At 32.7% G+C, this 23,737-nt stretch overlaps 2 protein-coding genes across 2 annotated transcripts in view; one reads left to right on the top strand and one right to left on the bottom strand.

Moving 5' to 3' along the window:
• LOC127724644 (uncharacterized) overlaps nt 1-23,737 on the bottom strand; it is a 336,855-nt gene that overhangs the window by 207,963 nt on the left and 105,155 nt on the right. The window lies entirely within an intron of this gene.
• On the top strand, nt 1,909-22,333 carry LOC127724661 (uncharacterized). The gene is made up of 6 exons (XM_052231695.1): nt 1,909-1,949; nt 11,040-11,378; nt 12,669-13,052; nt 16,986-17,933; nt 19,838-19,925; nt 21,855-22,333. The coding sequence occupies exons 2-6, from the start codon at nt 11,129-11,131 to the stop codon at nt 22,303-22,305; spliced, it is 2,121 nt and encodes a 706-aa protein (XP_052087655.1). The 5' UTR covers nt 1,909-1,949; nt 11,040-11,128; the 3' UTR covers nt 22,306-22,333.

Here is a 23,737-nt window from a genome sequence, read left to right as displayed (position 1 = left end):
CAATTTTAGTCAAGTTGACTTATATGTAGGTCTTACTTAACTAAAATCTTTGCCATTTAAGGTTTATATCTATCTATCATAGTTTCTGTAAAAAAACTATAAAAAAATGCAAAAATAATCTTTCAAGGGCAATACTATAAAAAACTTGAAAATTAAATTTAGGCAATAACTCCTATAATGGATCAATTTACAATTACGTTCAGTTTAACTTATTTGCAGATCTTAATTTGCTGAACATTTTTGCTGGATCTATAATAGTTTTCAAGATAATAATCATAAACAGAGAAGTTTCGTAAAATTTATTTTTTCATGGGCAATAATTCCAAATACGCAGGCAAGTTTTGCTCACGTAAAATTCACCTCAAACGAGCTTAAACATGATACTCACGTGAAAATTTTCACATGAATTTCACGTGAATTGAGATTCACATCAATCTCACGTGAATTTTTTCACTTCAATTTCACACGTGAACTTACCTTAACAAAAAAATAGTATTTTTTCATGATTTTCATTACATTTGATAATTTCGATGTTATTTGAATGACCTTATTTTGAAAATTCGCGTGAATTTCATGTGAAAAAAATTCATGTGATTTTCACGTGAAATTTATGTGAGTTTCACATGAGATTCGTGTGATTTTCACGTTAAATCAGTTCATGTGAGTTTCACGTTTGAATTTCACGTCACATTCACGTGAATCTAAATTCATGTGAAATTCACGTGAATGATATTCCCTGTGTAGGGTTGTCCGAATTTCGTGTCAGGTAATTCTTAACAAGCTTATCATGTTCATCCATGTCAATCTTGCTTTAACTGCTAGAGTTAGAGATATATTAGCCAAAAACTGCATTTTACCAATATGTCCTATTTTCAGCCATGGCGGTAATCATTGTTTCTAGACGAACAAGAATAAAAAAAACACAAACTCTATACTAGATATCCTAAGGATAATTCAGCCCTAGATTGGTTGAAATTGGTCCAGTGGTTTCAGAGGAGATCTATTCTTTAACAAAGTTTACACTGGACGATGGATGATCGGACGACGGACGCAAAGGTATGGCAAAAGCTCACATGGCCTTTTAGGACAGGTGAGCTAAAAAGTTAGAATGCATACCAAGAATACATGTCTATGTATATATCAAAGTACAGGTATGAAGTTGCTTAAATGCAACCCTACTAAAGTGATGATAGTAACCTATAGCACGTCAGAGTACATAGAAATGACAAAAGGATTGAAGGGCGGATCGGTCATGAACATTATACACCTTGTTTTTGGTAAAAATAAGGAAGAATTTCCCTTTGCCATTTAAAATTGTTAAGTTTTGATTTATACTTACCTTCGCCTTTGGTACACAATCCTTTATCACTACATAAAAGTAATAACTTGTTATACAACATCCTGATTAAGATAATACAGAACAAAGCGACGCTAATATCTTGTCACTGTTAGTATTTATATGGAAATTTTATTGTTGGAAAATGTATAAATAAATAAATAAATTGACTATAATTTTCAGATTAAACTTTTTCTGGTATATATCTAAATTTATATCTGCACATATTGAATTCATATAAGTTTTTTTTCAGTGATTCAGTCATATTGAAATTTTTGTTGTAATCGAAATTGTAATAAATATTTATGAACAAAACCATGTACACATTTTAGTTTAACAGCTTTTAAGTTTTGTGTTCTCTCCTTCAGGCAATGATCACACATTATTGCATTGGTGTAAACATTAATTAGACAGAATTGTAAAAACATACATCAATTTTTGATTGATAGATGAATGATCCATTGTTTTACAATCTTTTGTTTAAGATTGAAATTAGTGTTGAGTGAAACGTCGTGAGGGTGGAAAATGCTGTGAATAAGGCTCATTTATATATGAATTATCAGAATGGGAATTTTGATTTGGATAATCCTTTTGAAATATTGTGCTTTGATTAGTAAGTTAAATTATTTCCATACATGAGACAATCAAGGTATTATATTTAGTTTTTATTAGTACACGATAAAACGAAACTCTTTGAATAATAATCAACAGTTTCTTTGAAAATCGAAATATTTTCCCCGTTGTCTTATAAGCGAATAACATAAAAATAACATTTTTTCCGGCTCAAGCCAAATAACTTATCCAAAAAGCTGTTCATTGCAAGGAAAGCAATTGTAACTAAAAAAAAAGCTGGTTAAGACCATGTACACTATTAGATCGGTCCAATGATATATGTTAATTAATTAAAATCGGAATTTTGCATTTTGCCAATCGTCATTTCGTTTGCGCCCAAAAATTGATCACACAATTGGTAACATAAATTATGTTTTATTTAATTTATTGATTTAATGCCGCTAAGAATATCCATCGAAGATTATCAGTTAATTTCCTTGGTTTGTATCGTGTGCAAAAGATCCATCTTACTGCATCAAAATGCGCTAATATCACCTGCAACTGACTGACGTGTTTGGTGTATATTTATAGATTATCGTTTGTCATCTCAACGAGATTTATTTTCTCGCTGGAGCCGTTACGGCGAAAGTGAGAAAAACAATCGAGTTGAGATGACCAATGATAATCTGTTTATCGCTATTTTACCTATGACGGTTGTAGGCACGTGCGCCCTCAGTTTCTAGCGATAATTTTTCATATCACTCTACTGTGCTGAGAAAGGAAATTATCAGTAAGTAAGATCAAAGGAAAATTTCGTAAAATAATAATAACCAACTCCAATGATAAACTATACATGTACCGTGAACCGCTGACTGGGTAGCTGTGTTATGATATAGAAGTTCATTTATAAAACGTCACAGTACCCAAATTGCACCGATTACCCAAATTGCACATAGCTGAGGAAATCTTACAAGTTTTCTTTGAGACTGAACAATTTGTATTTTTATGATTTGACATTATACACGTCTTTCAACATACATGTAGGTGAATGTATTTAGATATACACTAAACGTTCACAGAATATATCAACATGTGAAGCATTCACTGGAAAAAGTTAAACTACGGAAACGTCATCATGCGACGTTCACAAAAAGTCATCTTTTAAAAATGAGCAAATAAAATAGGTTACAAGCATTCATTTCTTACAAAAATGAATAGTAAGCATAGAATATTGTCAAATTGTTCTAAATATTTGAAGAGGTCGGTTCAAACCCATTTTTCTATGATTCAATATGGATTAAAACTTAAACTGGTGTAACTATATAGCAAATAAGGATACGTCTACAAAATAAACACAGAATGGAAACTTTTGTCTGGATCATAAAAAAACGTAGGTGAATAAAACTGTCAAAATAGGTGCAATTTGGGTACACTCACGTTAAAATTAGTTAAGAAATGACTGTAATACTTTTTCTGTCTATGAAGAAATAACATCAAAAATGTGGTGCACACTGAAATTTTAAAGTGTGCACCACATTTTTGTCATTCCTTATAATTTAATTCTTATAAATTCCATTTTAAGTCGGAGTAAATCATGAAAAAACGTTGATGACGTCACGATCACATGACAAAATTATGTCTATGAGCTGATAGACAAAACACTACCAGCCAATCAGATGACGCGTTACATCCAAAATTAAATTATTTCCAAAATGGAAGAAATATTCTATATTATGTTATTATAAACACATGTAACGATTAATTATCTAAATGAATTTGATATTATATCTTGTCATTTTTAACCAATTGCGCAAATTGAATATTTATTTCCTGACGCAAATGAAAACTGTCAAATTGTTTTGGCGCTAACGAAAGTTTTGATTTTTTTAATGTCGCAAATGCAGTACGTCCATTAAAACGTTTTCATAATCTTGTTATTACAACGAAATATGTCAATGTTCAAATTTGAATTATTGTTATTTCCACATAATATGAGGCAGGTTTTACTTGTGAAAGTGGACGAAGTCCGTATTATTTTCCTGTTTCTTTTATACAAATTTGCGGGAAATTGTATGCCTATTAACACGATAGTCTCTGTGAACATATATATATATATCTTTATTCTCGTAAACCAAAGTTCAATGGTATAGAGACATATACAAATAAGTTAACATACATAGTATAAAATTTAAATACAAATGTAAAGTAGAGACATCAAGTGGTTACCCAGGAGATTCTATGTATTTAATAATTAATAATTTATTAACAGGAAATGATCAAATGAAAATGTTGTTGAAAAAAGTAAACGATCAGTTTGGATTCTAATGAATTGATTTTAATTGATGTTCTTACTGTTATTGAGGACTTCGTTATCCTATTTAAAAATATTGTTAATTTCAACATTGCATATAAACTAGTTCATTTCAAAATAGGAGTAAACTGTAGAAAAAAAATTAATTCGTATTTATTGATATTAAGTACAAATATTAGTTTCATACAGATATACCGATGTGAACTTTGTGCTTAAATTTCAACAGCTTAAAAATAACAAATTATAAACAAATAATACATTAACATGTTCTCGTCCTGAATAAGCATTTGTTTTACCACTGGACGCAACAGTGGAACAGAGAACAATACTTTACTACTACTATGCTAAGTCTTTAATCATGACACTTGATTTGAAGGTTAAACAACGATGAGCTAATAACTCACACCTTACGGCAAAATCAATACAAATCTTGGTGTTGATTTATGTACAAAATTCGTACATTATATATAGAAAGCGCATTGGACACAGAGAGAAAAGCGGGGCTCGCCGAGATTTTACCCCATTTCGTAGCAAGTATAAATAAATCTTATATTCGCGATTAGGAATCAGGAATTGATTAAAAAACAAGAAGGTATGTTTCATATCTGAATTTTTTCTTCATCGTGAAATGGCCATTTTATTTCCGTGCAAAACGGACGTAAACTGTAATAAACTCCTTTCGGAGTGGGGTATAATAATAATAAAATTAACCAACAGATACAAAATCATTGAATAACACTTTAAGAACGGTAGGAACTTTATTCGAGGGAAACTAAATACTTGCGGCCATAAAAGTCATATGATGGCGTTTCATCTTCGCAAGACGATCGAATCCAACAGTTAACCAAACAAATCATCTTACAAGATTCCTTAAGATTTACTAGTATTATTTACACCACCAGGTTTACAAAACATACAAGGTAAGTAAACATTAGATGTCAGTAGGTGCAAATGATGTTGTACTTAAGGACGCTTTAGTTTATTAAGACTATTTCGTATGTCGTCAGACTTGCTAAATGTATAAAACGGTCTTCATTTGCTAGAAATTGTCTGTAAATTCAACATTTAAAGTTCAGTGATTGCGATGTGCCAAAATGTTGATGAATGTATCGACGCGAAGCCGGTCATTATTTACTTTAAATTCTCCCTCATAAATTCGTCCGAATTTAAAACATTTCTAATCTTATCTACATGGCTAAATAAGAGGCAAGTAAGTCAAAATGTAGGCTTGGTTTGCTCGCAGTAACTATGCAGATCGTGCTGTACTTAGAAGTTACTGTGAGCACCACGATACATACTATACAAGTATCGGACTTATTTACTAGTATATAACTATAAAACCCCACCCGTAATGATTAAAAATATTTATGGATTCATGACTGATTTAAAAGCAAATGACAATTTCTTCATATTCTATAAAGCGCAGGGTTTTGTTTAAACACAGTGCTATACAACAAAACAAACCAATAACAGTGGATTAAACAACATATCGTAAAGGAATCCACAGAACTATGTGTCTCGCCTGCGATTGCTTCTGTCGGTGTTATAAGTGTAATGTTGACTGTCAAAACTCAGATCAAATATCAGATAAATGCAGAAAAGCGAACAAGAAAAAAAAGTGGTGTTATAACTTATGGAGAAGCCTCTGTCCAAGCTTTGAAATTCCACGAAGGCTTAACAAAAGTATTCAAGGATATAAATATAAAATGACAAACTGTACCACGTTGACTGCAAAAAAAGGAACTAATCATAATAATAAGAAGATTTGTTATGATTGCCAATGAGACAACTCTCTACCAGAGACAAAATGACATAGCAGTTAACAACTATAGGTCATCGTACGGCCTTCAACAATGAGCAAAACACATACCACATAAGCCAGCTATAAAAGGCCCCGAAATAACAAATTTAAAACAATTCAAACGCGAAAACTAACGGCATGATTTATGTACAAAAAAATGAACGAAAAACAATATGATGTGCAGCAACAAACGACAGCCACTGAATTACAGGCTCCTGACTTGGGACAGACACGTACAGAATGTGTCGGGGTTAAACTAGTTTGCTGGCGACAAACCCTCCCCCTAACCTGGAACAAAGGTGTAACAGTACAACATAAGAATAAACTATAAAAATCAATTGAAAAGGCTCAACTCATCAAATCGATACAAAGCAGAAAACATCTACTAAGTAACAAAAATACAGTCCGGACGTGACAGGGTATTTATAAGCCCATTTATTAGAAAAATATGGAAAATGGGGATGGGGATTAAACTTTATTCTAGATCGCTATGAAGAAGCTTCTGTAATTTTTTTCTGAAATTACATGATGGTTTGAAAAAAGGTAAGTGATTTTTTCGAAACTTTTACCCTCAACAGTATTGAATAATTAGCTCCAAAATGTGTAAGTCCATTGATAATGTTTATCAGTAAAACACGATTAATGATCACATTATTCAATACTTTTACCCAGATGCTATGTCATGGAAAAGCACCTCTCCAAGTGTCTTGAGGTAACAGTTTTGTATAACAACTCCAGTTTCCGGTGCATTCAAATCATGGAGTGAAATTAAATAGTCCATTTTTTTCTGAATTTGTTTCTGGACTAATTTTTTTCTGTTTGATTAAAATTTTATGCTGAATTGAAACATCTATTTAGATTTTAAAACAAATGCATCTTTATTGGGATATCAAATCAGGAAAGTTGAAGGATATCATGTTTACTGGAAGTGGTGCGGACTAGTAAAAACAGCAAATAGAAAGTAAAAAAAAAGTAGTTTTGACTTCAGGGTTTCATAACTTTTTATTCTTCGTGGCATGGGGCACTTTTTTTCCATTAAATTACAATTTCACATTACTACATACATGATATGCACATGAAAAAAATTATCCATGTACCATTTTATTTTTAAAATTTTTCAAAGGTCCGCTGTTTTGCATGTAAGCATATGGGCAGTCAATTACAAGACTGTAACCTTAAATCTCTGAAGATATGGCAAAGTTATTGATGTGTAAAAACCTTTTACCTCAGACAGTTTGTAAAGTTAACTGCAAAAAAATAATATCCATCTATCAGTAAATATGGAAAAATGCAAAATTATATTTCAAAATTTTTCTTCTGATGTTGTCTCTGAATCATGAAGAAGTTTCTGTTCAAGTTTTATAAAATTATGCAGGTTTGACAAAAGTAGATGATGTCTTGAAAACGGTCAAAATAATGAAATTCGTTTAACAGTAAAAAAATACGGAAAAAAGATTAAAAAACGTACTTTCGAAATTTTGCTGATGTCTTGAGACCGTTTGACAGAATACCCTCGTACTTATATATATCTAGTTAATCATATTTCACCGTCATATTTCCGGGGCTGTGAGACTTTAATCAATTTGTTTAGTATTGTAACATTGACACTTTGTGAATAAACTCATCATAGACACCAGGATAAAAAATATTCTACGCTACTAAAGACTCATCGGTGACGCTCGGATCAAAAAAGTTAAGAAGGCCAAATAAAGTAAGAAGTTGAAGAGCATTGAGAATCCAAAATTCCGAAAGGTTTTGCCAGACCACATTCTGTATGTATAAAAATAAGACAACTCTCCACAAGAGGCCAAATGACCGTGACAGAAATTAACAACTACAGGTCACCGTGCGACCTTCAACAATGAGTAAAATCCATACCGCATAGTCAACTATATATATATATAAAAGGTTCCGAAATGACAAATGTAAAACAATTCAAACAAGAAAACTAACAGCCTGATTTAAGTACAAAATAATGAACGAAAAACAAATATGATGTACATCAACAAACAACAACCACTGAATTACATGTTCCTGACTTGGGACAGGCACTTACAGAATGTGGCGGGGTTAAACTAGGCGCCAGACCTCTCCCTAACCTGCGGGACAGTGGTGTAACAGTACAACATAAGAACAAACTATAAAAATTCGTAAGGGGTTCCACGGAACCCTGTGTCTCGCCTACGATTGCTGCTGTCAGTGTAAAAGCGTAACGTTGACTTAAAAAGTGAGTCCATTTATCAGTAAAATACAGAATTGAAAACAAATTTCAAACTTTTTCTTTGGATGCTATTTCTTGCTCTTGAAGATAAGCTTCTGTCCAAGTTTCATAACAATCCATGAAGGTTTACAAATTAATCATGTAAAAAAAAAAATCCCAAACTGTCTGTCTGTAAATGTTAACTGTAAAAAACTAAGTCCATCTATCAGAAAAATACTGAAAATGAAAATATTTTTTCAAAAGTTTGCTTCAGACATTATCTCTTAATCATAAAAAAGCTTCTGCCAAAGTTCCATAAAATTCTATGAATATTTGACAAAGTAATTGATGTGTAACAAACTTTAACAATAGACTGTATCTACTTGTTAACTGTAAAAAAAACTAATTCCATTTATCAGTAAAATACGGAAAAATGAAAATAAATATTTTCAAAATTTTGCTCTGGATACTGTATTTTGGTCATAAACAAGCTTCTGTCCAAATTTCAAAAGATTCCATGAAGGTTTGATAAAGTTATTTTTGACTGAAAAACTTTAACCTCAGACTGAATCTAAATGTTAACTGTAAAAAAAAACTAAATACATTTATCAGTAAAATACGGTAAAATGAAAAAAAATATTTCAAAATTTTGCTCTGGATACTGTATTTTGGCCATAAACAAGCTTCTGTCCAAATTTCATTAAATTCCATGAAGGTTTGACAAAGTTATTGATGTCTAAAAAAACTTTAACCACAGACTGAACCTAAATGTTGACGCCGCCGACGCCGACGACCGAATCTAGAATTGCTATTGCTCGCTTTCGCGACATAAATGTCACAGGCTCGACAAAAAAAGAAAAGAAAAAAAAAAGGGCTTTACACATCAGATAGACACAAAGCAGACATACATCTATCAAAAACACAGAGTGGACGTGGCAGGGTACTTATACATCCCCACAACAAAAAGACACTAAGTACAGATCTGAGAGTACTCGCAGTTACTGACAGCTATTTCAAAGCCAATAGCAACTAATAACAAAATCATGCATCTAAGCCTAAAATATCAATCAGTACACATCCAAAATCCAATAGATTTAGTGTAAAGACGTCATTAACAGTCAAAGAAAAACAAGGTCATCTTTTCCAGGGATAGAAAATCCTTAGTATTTCGAAAAAATTCAAAGTTTTGTAAACAATTAATTTATAATTATGAACTTGCCATGAATGATAATTCAATTAAAGTCAACACTGAAGTGTTGACGACTGGGCTGGTGATACCCTCAGGGAGTAAACCTCCACCAGCAGTGGCATCGACCCATTGGTTGTAAATTAACTCATCATACCCATGAACGCAATTCCTCTGAGACCATACGACGGAAAAAAAAACTCAAACTTGGTTGGAATGTTTGCAGTCATGTGTTGTTGACCATATAATACCATTTTTTTTTATTTGACCATTGTTATGGGTGTTATTGGAGTTTTTCCGGCCATATTTTTTTTAAACTTTTGTACCACAATAACTCCATGTAAACGCAAATCCTCTGAGACCGTTTGACAGAAAGCCCTCATACTTAGCAGGATTGTTTATACCATATGTAATTGACCACATTATACCGTCATTATTATTTGACCATTTTACGGGAGTTATTGGACTTTTGACTTATTTTACTCAATTACCGCAATGACACTTTGTGAACGCTATCCTTCTGAAATAATTTTACAAAAGGCTCTCATACTTGATAGGATTGTTTACCATCATATGTAGTTAACCGTATGATGTTGACCATGTTTTGCTGGAGTTAATGAAGTTTGGCCATATTGTGTATATCGTAACCGTGACAGTGATCCCTTGTGACTAACCGTCCCACATCGATGAGGACATTTCGCTACGGCACAGCAATTTTGTTCATTTTCACACAAAACATAAATCGTAAAAGCAAAAAGTGCATACAATTTCTTTTTTATCTGTTAATATTTTTATAATCGAATGATCTATATAAAATCAAATCCAACCAAATCAAATATCTTTTTTGTCATATAATCAAACTGTGACAAATTAATAATAAGATACAATAATTCATTATAATAATTTTTAAATATAATAATGAAAGTACTTCAGGTAATTGAGTATGTAGAATTTTGGGCAGTGTTAGAAAGTGGTGAAAATTCTAAAAAGGCTTTCATTATCCCTATGGGCCAGGAAATACTACCGTGCCACCTATATTGAATTAGTAGGAAACTTACAAAACTCGACAAAGGAAATGAAAATAAAATAACAAACACTATTCAGATCCCGTTACATATTTTTGTCAATACCTCTGAGTAAAAATAACGTTATTCTGTATTTAGAAACGTCGCACGTTTTCTGTCAAATTCTAAGCGTATCGGTCAACTTTGAAGCAATTTATCTAAAAAACAAGGATGGTGACACACGTGTTTCTTTACATGCATGGATTCAATATACAATCCTGCATATTATGTTAGTTTTTTGGTCTTTTTCCGTATATAAGAACATAGCCATTCATTGAAAAATCTAATAAAAATAGGTAAAAAAAAGGACATTTATATCTATATGTAAATTCGTCGCCAAAATTGACGTTTTCTTATGAAAATTACAAAAAAACAAAAATGGTGACCCCCATTTTTTATTTTATATTCCAATGTAACTCGGATCAAATTACAAGAGTGCCAAAAAATTTTGAAATCGGGAGATATGCCATTTGGTATCGTGTTACCTTAAAAAGAGCAGCCGATCAGTTTTACATGCTTTGTTGAACATTTCTTCACAATAAAAGCAACAAAAAGTGCACAATAATAGTTCATTCCTCATATATTTCAGACGGCCTTACACGTTACACTTGTTTGACTTCTATTGGACGAGGATTTCCGGATGGTTCATCAGAGGAAACTGGACTTGGAAGAGGACCCATGTCTGGTTCCTTATCATGTGACAAACCAAATTCGAAAATTCTTGTGACAAGAATTATTCATGGCTATGGACATTTCAGAGCCTGCGCAAACTCCGATCAATCTTGTGACAAAGAAATGTATTCCGACACTACTATTGCTTCCCAGTGTGATGGAAAAGTGTCGTGTTTTATACAAACGTTTCCTGAATGGCTGCAAAAATGTTATATGATGAGTGACTTTGTTCATGTAGAATATGAATGCATTTTTGGTAAGGTGACATATAGTTAGCAATCATATGAAAGAACACAACAGACATGATCAGAACTAAATCTTTTCGCTTTTACATTCGAAATGTTCACCTTTTCAAATATTTGGAACGGTATGATTTCATTACAAAAAATTATACAAAAATACAATTGTTTGGGGGCCAGACAACTTTTAACAAGTTTAATACGTTTTTTTTGTTTTAATAAGTTATTGTTCACAGAACCGGATATATCCCATAGTTTCATTTCCTTTCGACACTACTTTTGATTAGGATTCAGCATATTTTCATATCTATATGGGTTTAAAAAATAGTGAATCAATACATACAAAATAATTTAAATTGGCAGACAAGCTCGTTCCAAAACTAATACGGGTAACAGCGAATCGTCGTATATGTTTTATTCGAATTAATAGAGAAACAAAGGATATGGGGTATCCATCCATGACACAAAATCAGTATATGCACAGCAAAAAAATGCAAGGCAAAAAACACAAAAAGCAAAGGAACAGCGCCTTAATTGCTGTTCTTCATCTCAACGTCACAGTGAGGCCTTCAACACAAGAGCAAAAAAACTCTCACCTCACTGCAAGTTTAAGACGGCCCCTAGCACCGGCTGAGCGGAATTCTTTGCAAAATAATTTGGATAGACTTTGTTAGATGTAACACTACCTAATCGGGCCCGGTCAAAAAGGAACATACACAGTGAGGCCTTCAACACAAGAGCAAAAAAACTCTCACCTCATTGCAAGTTTAAGACGGCCCCTAGCACCGGCTGAGCGGAATTCTTTGCAAAAATAATTTGGATAGACTTTGTCAGATGTAACACCACCTAATCGGTCCCGGTCAAAAAAGAACATATACAGTGAGGCCTGTAATTGTGGAACATTTTCGTTTGAACATTTGTCAGGTCAGATTAATCCATTACGAAATTCTTTTAAAATGCAGCACTAACAAAATAGAAATCTAAATTATATCGTTCCCATGGAGGTCAACGGAAAATAGTGTCAATATAGAATGTAGACACGGTATCTTAGTTTTATTCAATATAATCAATACTCGTAATAAACAAATTAATACAATCACACGAAACACCCGTTTGTTTTACGCACTTTAAGTAACATCGAACGAAGGAGACAATATATGTTCAATGCAGGGATATAAAAGATTGCACTCATTCTTTACACATTTTCTGACACTTTGAACATACAGCAATATTGTAGAATGTAAACATCTTGTAACAGTATTTAAGAACATGATATATTTTATCATATCAATCCTTTTGTTCTTTAGATACTTCATTATTTGATGTATGTCGTGAAACTACCAAGACGGTCGCAGACACATCTGTATTTGTCGTATCGCCGAATGTATTTAAAGGGCCAACATCTTCTACTCGGAATTGGAAAATTTGTGAATGCATAATAAATTCAAGGTACACAGATCAAGTAATGGCAGATTATATCCATTCCGATGTGTTTGCAAACGGCGATAAATGTACTTCTAATCATGTGCTGATTGAAAGTAAGCGTTTACCAAACCAAACAACGATTGATAAAACGGTAGAAGTATGTGGACGCCGTACTGTAAGTAACCAGATGTTTCGAGGCTCTGTTAGACTAACATACAGGAATAGCGGAGGTTCTAAGGATGATGGATTTCTAGCTAAATTTAGAGGTAATGAATATTTATGAAACACAGTTAAGTAATGCACTGACAATAACGATCCTTTCAAACGTAGTTTTAGTATTCCTCCCTTATTAAAAGATACGACGGGTGCTACCATGCTTAAATTCTTGTGACGTAAGTTTTTTTAAAACATTTTCAAGTTCATTTCTGTTGGATTCCTACTGATATTGTCACATAAACCTGTTTTCTGTTGGGGTCGATCAACCAATTTTGTCAATATAACGGAACTATAAACGACTGTCATAAAAGTGGGAGGCTTAGCTAACTAGTAAACCCGGTTTAATCCACAATTTTCTGCGGAAAATGTATGAACCGAATCAGGAAAATGACAGTTGTTTTCCATTCGTTCCGTTGGTTAATGTAAAGTTATGTTTGAGTGTAGTCAGTTAACAGTGTATGTAATGTGCGAATCCTAAAATGTCATTTTTACTGTATCCGTGATGAATTTCTGATGTAGAATGATAAATAAACAGACGACAAATTCAAGATTTTTGAATAAAATAAGAAATAATATATAATGTGTACTGTTTTTATAAATTCATGATATAGGTATGAGATGCGGACGGGTTTTCATCGCGCCTACAGCCATCCAGGTGCAAAATTGATACACAAATAGATAAATATTAAGAATAGTTCACGAACAGAGCGTGCAAGAGATTTAAAAGTAGCAGTTAAGTTTCATTTGCAGAAAAATGTACCTTTTAACATAATTATTAATGTTGTTTAACTTAAAACAGGTTTTGTTATTCAGCTTGTTGATATTGAATCAAATTCCACTATGTTGTTTTCGTTATGCGATTCATGTTTACTGTCGAATAATGATACTAGACTTTCATTTTCACTGTAGGGCGATTCATTTCTATTGTATATGCGATGCATTTTCACAGAAGGAAATTAATTAAATTTCATTATATAAAGTCTTAATTCAGCCGACTCTAACAAAATTTATGAAGTCAGAAGGATTGATTATATACCGTATGCATACTTAGTGAGTGAAAGTCTGAGGTAATATATCAATTAATTCCTTACACATGGTATTTATTGCTAATATAGTCAATTCTATTTTCTCAAATAAGTTGTCCTGAATTATATGTAGGATAAAATTTATTCTTTCCTATGACACGTCATCATTAAATATATATATCTTGGACAGTTAAGCCAATCCACGTCACCGGAAAAGCAAAGTTTCAGTTTCGGTCTAAATCTACATCGCATACTAATATATTAAACGTCATTAGAGCTAATTTCCTAATGCTTGTAGTTAAAAGGTGTGGTTGGCCTTGATTGTGTAAATGTTGCCTAAGCATTGTAATTAAGATTGAGCAAACGTTTATACAAACAAAGCAAGCAAGCCAACCAAACCTTTAAACTACAAGCGTTGGGAAAATAGCTCTAATGGATGCATTTGAGATAACAAAGAGCATTCACAAAACGATCTTCATTTCACGATTGAATGAGTGGAAACGTTTTCATCTTGCACAAACAATTGACGCTTGGATGACTGGATAATTGATATTGATCATGCCATTGTGTATAAATCTTATACAGTAAAGAAAGTTCGAGCAACAGTCGAGTCACCTTAAATATGCTTGAATTTCTTATAAGTCGGTGTTACAAATAAGCCAATACGCAATTGTGAGAATACAAAGAAATATTGAAAACAGTTTATTGTTACATGTTTAAATGGTTCTATACCACGGGGTATAACCGCCGTACAGTTGATTCCGGACGTTAATCGCTACATCGCGAAGCAATGTTGGTAGATATACCGTTCTTATATTTACACCAAAAACTAATTGACTAACTGTTCAGTTAAGTATTCAATTTTTATGAAAACAAAGTTTACTGCTCCTGGCAGCATTGTATATCATTTATATTACATGAACACCATGTGACTATTTTAAATAGACAGGTCTGTGAATTATTTGTAAACATCGCGAAACAAACACTATGTGTAACTCAAACTTGATTAAACGACAAATAGAGCATAGTTGGTTGGCTCTTTCACTAAATGCGACCGTGTATTTTGTGCTTTGTTGTTGTTAAAATACATGTACATAATACGAATGAGAAACCCGTTGTTTTAATTTAATTTGAAGACATTTACTTGAAAAACTGACCTCAGAATTTTGACACTGTACGATTCGTTCTCTTTGTAGTTTGTTTTCTTTCTTTAGTACCGTTCGTTGTACATTCTTGTACTATTCGTTGTGCAAAAACCTATCAATACAGAAGAAATATGTATGACACGGCGTGACAAATGTTCAAAGCTTTTTTAAGCGAGTTATAAAACTTTTCAAAGAAAATTCGTCGTAGAAAAACGTTATGTTCATGGATGTTCTGCTCCAGTAAATTTTCGGATCCATGACAAGCTAATAGCAAACTCACCAACAATATTTGAATATTCATGATATGAACGTGGTTATACCCGTGGATATTCAAGTAAGCATCTACGATTAGCTTGCATTTCAAATTGTAAATATCATCAATATTAAAGTCATTTAAAAACTATTTTCAGTTGTTGTATGTCAAATAATCATATAAAACGACAATGAAAATTCATCGCACTTCCAAAAATTCCACATCAGAAATGATTGCACTTACAGTGATAATTCATCGCATCTATTAGTTAAAATGAATCGCATTCAGTAATCAATATTATGGATTCTGCTGCTTAAATAACACTTTTGTGGACATTAATCCTGTTATTATACATTAAAAAGTTATATTCTAATGAAATTCTGTTAAAACACACATTCAAATCTATTATTTTGTATTTTCAAAAAGTAAACCAACGCAGTTTTTATTCTACAATAGACATACTCGCATACAACAGTGAAAATGAACTAACTGGATTAGCACTTTATATACACTGAGTAAGGTATGGACTTAAACCTCTCTGTATTTACCTTGGAGTTTGGTAATTTTGTTAATGCTTTTTTTCAAAAAAGAAAGATTGCAAGCAAAATGCAAATTTGCAGTTTTGGCTTCTTAAAAGAATCAGAATTCCCAATTGAAAATACAAGTAGACGCATCTGAATACAAGAAGAAAAATTACATTAATTACATATAACTATTAATTTATTTCTTGTGTCAGGAGTTTAAGGCGCATGTGTGAAATGACAAAAAAGTATCTGTAGATTCGCAATAAGGACAAGTTAAAAAAAATAAAAAATGGGGATATGAACAGGTTTTAATTCCAATACCAAAGGCATAACAATTTTTCTCTACTCCCTCCTTAGATTCTGCTTTGTCTGTTTTCTTGTTCAGGCCCTGCGATAAGCTCACTGAAATTTAAACTGTAGAAGCTATCTGATACTGAAACTTCAGATGTCAAAACTTTCATATCAACGTTCATTTTCCTCTCTTTGACTTACAAATTAATACAACTTATAACCATTTTTTTTTCATTTGTCATGAGTAACATTACGGGTACCACTAGTGGAAAGAAACTAATTACCCTCCTAAAATTGTCCCTGATTTTTGGTTGGTGTACTTGTTGCTCAAGTGTTAGTGTAGGGAAATGCTTGGTTGACTGTTGTTTGTTTTTAGTGGGTTTTTTTCTTTGGATGTTGTGTCTTTGTTTCTTCAGCATAAACATTTTTTATAACCCCCTTGGTGGCTACCAGCTTTTTTTTTGGAAGCGGAACAATTAACATAAGACAAACCGTTGAATGTTATTATGTCCACGACCCATGCAACTGATTTTTACAGATTTGAATACTGGAATATACAAAGAGTAAGATTTCAACGTAGAATCTGTTAGGATATATGTTTTTGTCATATATTTGAAGTATTTATACCAGACACTGTCTTTGATCCTTGTTAAAAATATCATTTGAAGTTTTACAATTTCATTAGGTTATCAACATATAGATTTCTAAATATTTAAGATTGATAATCTTTTACTGCTTTTATTAGTTCCCCCATTAGATGAAGGTGCGGAAATAAAAATGCAATGTGGACCAGTTAGAACAGCTGACGATGAAGGTGATGATGTTCAACCAGAATCTTCTCAATCTTTTCAAGGGTTCAAATCATTTCGTGGGAGTTTTAATGATAGATCGGGTAGTCGACAATCCGTTTGGAATAACCATCCAGCAATGCCATCATTTGTAGGATCTCCCTTAACACCATGGGGAGCGCTTGTTCCTCAATTTGGTAACCCACATTTTCATGGATGGCAACAGCAGTCACCACAAAACATAAACAATGCCAATCCTTGGGGAACCGGAAACACAAATAATTCAAATAAATGGAACAGTCGAAAAACAGCTGTTAGCGGTTCACCTAGGGATAACACAAATCGAGGCACATCTACAAACCGTCCATGGCCAAGTCAATCTTCTACAAACCCAAGGAATATCAACGATATTCCTTTGCAATCGCCCCGTGATCCGAGAAGGTTTTCTTTCACAAACGAAGCACACAGTTCTCCATCTGCAGGTCAGTTAGGTGTTACAAATCCTACAAGACAACAGACAGTTACTAAAGTTACATCATCTCAATCAGATCCAAGAACCATGGCAGTTGACAGAAGTCCTGGTTTTATTCCATGGACACAAACAAACGCGAAACCTAAAATTAAGAACGGTTTTATACCATGGACATCAGTTCAAAATCAGAAGAAAAACGTTCAAACTAGTGACTCGAATATTCAGGCTGATCCAATACATGTTTCTCAGTCCAAAACCCAAAAAGTACAAGCAACAACTGACGGACCCCGCCTTCCATCGTCGGTCCAATTTATCGGTAATAAACAGTCCTTGAGGATGACTGATGAGGAAGCCAAGATAGAAATTGATATCGATCCACCGCCATCACCACGACTTATAGCTGAGACTGATTCGAAAAGGAATTCATCAAAAGGTAAAAGAAATGCATTATCTATCCAATCTGATTGAAATACAGAGCCTGTGTGGACTCTTCGTTTACAACATATTAAGCGAAGCATGGTTAAAGGATCTGAATTTTATTAATAGAATTGTCTTATATCGAAAGTATGATAAGGTACTTATTACTAACTAACGGGAAGCTAAACTGGCCACACACAAAACTAAAAAGCAAATTAGAAAACTTCGTAATAGTGCAAGGTCGAAGTCGTCTAGGATGATTAAAATCAATCAGTAAACTTTATTGATTACAATTTTGCTGGAAATTTATAGCATTTTTCATTGAATATATATACAATACAGTTACGTATAATGTCCGAAAATATAACATTTATTTAGAGCTTTAGAAAATGAAAGAAAAGAGAGGCTGACAGAGATTTGATCTTATTTCGAAGCAAATAAAAATACATTTTATATTGTCATAAATGTTGCTTTGCATCTGCATGCAACAATGTTTTCACCCCTCATTTCAAACAAAATTATTGAAAATAATAAATAAAAATGAAAGGGACACTGACTTACTTCTACTAAACTATTTAGACGTTTTTTTTTGGGTTGTTTTTGTCATGTCACTTTCACAAGTTTGCTCCCCCTTCCATTGTTCAGTCTTCGTTTAAAACACTGATTGTTTCAGGTAAATTTAACATGTGTGCTTTATTTGTTTCAACTTTTTAAAAACACCTCGCATTCGCTCGGTATAAAGATATTAACACATATATATGATCATATATAAGTCCATAAGAGTTGGCTAAGGACACGGTAAGATTTAGTGGCACTGTAAATTTGCCGACAATACAATGATTTAATGAAACAAATATCGGTTACTTATTTAACTTAACGAAATGAAGACCATTATGAGATAAGTCTTGATGACGCAAAGTGTTTGTAATGTCATTAAAGTGACGTCATAGTTCCGACTTACAAATCATTTTGGCTTAACTAGTAGAGCACATGCTTCGCCCAAAACATTTTTTTCTAAACAAATAGATAAACATCCTATGTAAATATCTTTTTGGGCGAGGCTTGTGAACTATATTATATCTTAGCCTGTGCATCTGTATGTCAGATTTTCGGCAAATTTGCCATTTTTTCCTAATTTACTGCCTATTGACTACCGAGGCCCCTCATGGGGGTAGCCAAGTAATCACATAATCACAAATGTTTTGCCAATATAATCACATAAGCATTAATTATTTTTAATCAAATAATCACTATAAAAATGGCCAAGTAATCACATAATCAAAAACCCCATGAGGAGGCTCACTGCCTTATTACTCATGCGTGGCAAATATTTAAACTAAGACCCTAATGTTTTATTAAAGTACATAGATTAGATTAATTCTGAAAATGTGAAAAAGTTTTAGATACAATGAATTATAGGGCCAATCCTTTATTTAGGAAAATCACAATAAATGATCATTACTTGAACAATTAGCGATAGCTTGCATATTCAAACCTTAGCTTCGAAATCTAAAAAATAAATATTATGTGTTGAAGGTTGTTTGGTACGATAAACATTCCTCTTGTATGAGATTAATATTAAGTATTACTGAATGTTTGCCCCTTGGCAAAACACAAAACACACAACTCTACAAGAAGTACTGTATTCAACCTTCAAAAATGTTTATGTACGCTCTTGAAAAAGACAATAGGCTTCAAAAGTTTAAAGAATCCCGATTGAAATCTTTTATTGGGAAAAAATGTTAATTCTAGACGTATACTATATTCTTAGGGTAATTGCGATACAATTTCCTTGCAGCCTCGAGTAAGTTTTTTCTTCATTACATTAGTTATGTTTCCAGATTTGTCTTCGTCTTTATTAGATAGTTTATATTTGATTAACTTTTAGCTTCATCATAGTTATTACATCTGTTTTTGCAGGAGAAAGGCTAGCATATATCATAGGAGGAACAGGGACTGGATTGATAGCATTTTGCTGTTTTACATGTTTCGTATTGTATGTAAAAAAGTAAGTAAACGAATGAAAACTACCACAAATAAATCGATTATAGTTTACATATTGACGAAAACAATTTAACAATGGCATACAAATACTCATGACAATTTTAAAGGGAAGACAACTTAGTTAAAAATTACATCTGAAGTTTGTTTTTTTATGTATGATACCGAAAGTCAACTAGCGTTTCTGATACAGCCTTTATTTAATATAATATTACAAGCCATACATAAGCAAATTAGGACACAGACCCCAATTTAAAATGGCCTAAACAGATCAGCATTAACCATCTCAAGTCAGGCAACTTTGACTTGCGGAGTTACAATCCGACTTAATTCAGTTACACAGACAAAATCGTCTTCCGTCAGCTTTACTTGATGAAATTACAAGTTCAGTTTTTGTACAATTACATAATTTCTTATCTCAAATTTTAGTTCAAGCATGAGAGCATCAATTAAAGCACTGGCTAACCTAACTTATTCTGGGATTATATATATCTTAGCTGACCTGGTCTATATGGTTATGTGAGCTATAGTCATCATTTTCGTCTGTCATTAAACAGTCCGACTATCTCCTCTGAAACCATCGGACTTATTTGAACTAAAATTTGCAAGAATAACGTATTTGGAGGCCTTTATGGAATGCCTCATTTCGTTAAGATTGGACGGAAAACATGGCCACACAAGTCAGTTTCTTTTTAGCCAATTTTCAAAAATCGTCTTCTCTGAAACTAAAAGCAAATTATTTTAAAATGTTAAGTCGTCGATGATTTTACTACCAACTTCAAACACTTCTCATGTTCATCAGGTATAGGTGGCGCTTACTTCTTATCAAAACCCTATGTTACATCACGTGTTATCATCTTTTCTAAATCTACATAGCTACTTTTAACTAAACTTTGTAGGAATGATGAACGGGTATTCTACAAATTATCTCCTTTTGATTCCAGTATAATTAAAAACAATTGCCATTAGACCAACTTTGATTCTAATTGGTCAATTACAAATAAAATTCTTTGATATTGTTACTACTCAGGGTTCCAAAAACTTTTTTGGTTCAATAAGAGTGTTATATAACTAAATAGTTTTACAACGGAATAGTTTTAAATGGCGCATATTCTGTTTACAGTTTTAACTTTTTTATGATCGTAATTAAGTCTTCATGCTTAGATAATTTGTCTTGATTAATATTCTAATCCTTAATGATAATAATCCGATGCCTTACAACCTTTAAGCATTAGTCTTAACGCACAGACAAAAGTAAAAAAATGAGATCGAAATGCGCATATGCTGCATGCATCAAATTGATTTCGTTATCCCGTAATGTTGACTTGAAATATTGCCTAATTTCACTAAATGCTGTTAACATTAACTGAAATTTTAATAACCTATTCATCTGATTTATGCCTCAAGTATACAGTGATTAACAATATAGCTAATGGTCAATTAGTCATCCGCCGAATATTTACACATATAGCCTGAGACTATAGTAGTCACACATATAGCCTGAGACTATAGTAGTCACACATATAGCCTGAGACTATAGTAGTCACACATATAGCCTGAGACTATAGTAGTCACACATATAGCCTGAGACTAAAGTAGTCACACATATAGCGTTGCTTTCCAAACTATTGGCCTCGAGGGTACTAGATGTAGTTTATTTAAGAAAATCGAGATATATTTTCATGAAATAGGTATGAGTTTGGTCTAATATTAATATCGAAAGAAAATATAAGATGCCAATTCTGTCTTGTTTTCAGCGAGTTTCAAACGAAGAGTTATGGTTCATTGCATAGATGTTTAATATCTTAAATATTAATTTGATCTAGTTTTACCGATATCTAAGCTTTTATGAACATCCATAAGATTAAGTGGTAAAATTGAAACATTAACATTTTAACTCTCGGTAATTCATTCAAAGTGTATTGTGTGTTTACAGAAGAAAGTCTAGAAGCAGAGATGAAACACAGAAAAAATCGTGTGATATTGAACAAACTTGTAATGATTCAATCAGCGACGATCCAACTTACGCAACACCCTCTGAAGTAAGCATCCGTACACCGTGTCCTGCGCATGATAATGAAGCTTACGATGAAGGTCAACCTTCAACTGATACAGCCGAGGTTAATGAAGAGAACGGAGATATTAAACAAACTTGTAATTTTTCAATTAATGACGATCCAACTTACGCAACACCCTCTGAAGTAAGTTTCCCCACACAGTGTCCTGCGCATGATAATGAAGCTTACGATGAAGGTCAACCTTCAGCTATTACACTAGATGTTAATGAAGAGAACGGAGATTCAGCAATTATAACATCAACATCAACTCAAACATACAGAGACTATACAGAAGAAAACTCCATTTATGATAATAATTTAAAAAATTGAGTCATATTAAATTTGTTCAAGATCCAAATTCTTAGTTAGAAATGCTGTTGTTTGAAGTTGTTTTTGTTCACGTTCCGTTGTTTAAAGATTGTGTGTATGTCCCACATATTCAACAAAACACCAAACCAAAAAAAAAAACACAAGTAAAATATCATTCTAACAGTATTCCTATAGAAGCGAGCACATACTTTACTAACATACCGGTCTATTGTTCTGAATTACATGGTGGATTCATCTTCGGGGTCAAATGGAAAAGTGGAAATCCATAAATTGTGAACCTTAATCAAACTACATATAGAAAACTATTGAAAAACTAGAACAAATAATAGGGTATTATTTTTCCCCAGCTCACGTGGCCCATGGGGTCATACGAGCTATTGCCATTACTTGGTGTCGGTCGTCGTCGTCGTAAACTTTTTCAAAGATCTCCTCGGAAGCTACTGAACCAATTTCAACCAAACTTGAGGTGAATGGTTCTTAGGATATCTAGTATACATGTAGTTAGTGTTTTCTGCGATTAGTCAACAACATGACCGCCATAGTTTAAAAAGGAAGACAAATTTGGGGCGAATGATCCGAAAATTCACCATGTAATGGCTGTCACTCCTTAAGGAATCATCTGATAATGTTTGGTGAAAATAGAAACTTAAACTATGTATTTCTCGACATTCTAAAAATGTTTACTCTGTCAGATTTTCTCGGTCTAATATAGTTTTCAGGATAAAAGACAATTGCTTCATTTTACCCATATGTTCTACTTTATAATATGTTTGATGCCTGGCCAGAATAAAAATAAGATCTTTATACTTGATACCCTAAGGATTCAGGCCAAGTTTGGCTGAAATAGGATGCAAACAATTGTTGGTTCAGTATTTTCAGCGGAGGTCTTTGAAAAAATTATTCGCCACGAAGACAGAAAACAGATGATGATGAATGCCAATTGATGGCAAAAGATCACATGACCTTTAAGGCTATTTAAGCTAAAATGGGGAGGGTTGAAATAAAAAAAAAAAAAAAAAAACTAGTTTAAACCTACCACATGTTCATGTGCCTGTCTATAGTCAAGACCTTGTCAGTGGTTGTTTCAAATCTATTTGTTGTCTAAAGAATTTGGTTTTAATGCAGATCTTTGATAATTGCTGTTTTGACTTCACAATTTTTTATACTCGACACTATTTAAGGAAAAAAAATTGTAAATCATTTTACATGATTTAGGTTGGCCTTTCGTGTATCCACGACAGGTGATGGTAGAAGCACTGTGATTGGATGGAATGTAGGACAAAAAGTAACAATTCAGTTTTAAATTTGTTTTTCTTTGGATAAGAAAACACTTATTTTTAAAAACATTTTTGTATTTTTCTTGAACTATTATATATATAAAGACACTTCGTAAACAAAATTTATAAAAAAAAGTCAATAATAATCAAATGAT

This window comes from Mytilus californianus, unplaced genomic scaffold (assembly GCF_021869535.1).
Source record: "Mytilus californianus isolate M0D057914Y unplaced genomic scaffold, xbMytCali1.0.p SCAF_14, whole genome shotgun sequence".
NCBI classification, from domain to species: domain Eukaryota; kingdom Metazoa; phylum Mollusca; class Bivalvia; order Mytilida; family Mytilidae; genus Mytilus; species Mytilus californianus.
Note: the sequence above shows the minus strand (reverse complement) of the source record. Positions and strands in the feature narration are given on the sequence as shown.

What these genes read in the sequence shown, in the direction of transcription:
- LOC127724661 (XM_052231695.1), top strand. Translation starts at nt 11,129, where the DNA reads ATGTCTGGTTCCTTATCATGTGACAAACCAAATTCGAAAATTCTTGTG. An exon ending in AGAATATGAATGCATTTTTG is followed by an intron (nt 11,379 to 12,668) that starts GTAAGGTGACAT and finishes TTTGTTCTTTAG; the next exon opens with ATACTTCATTATTTGATGTA. An exon ending in GAAAAGGAATTCATCAAAAG is followed by an intron (nt 17,934 to 19,837) that starts GTAAAAGAAATG and finishes CTGTTTTTGCAG; the next exon opens with GAGAAAGGCTAGCATATATC.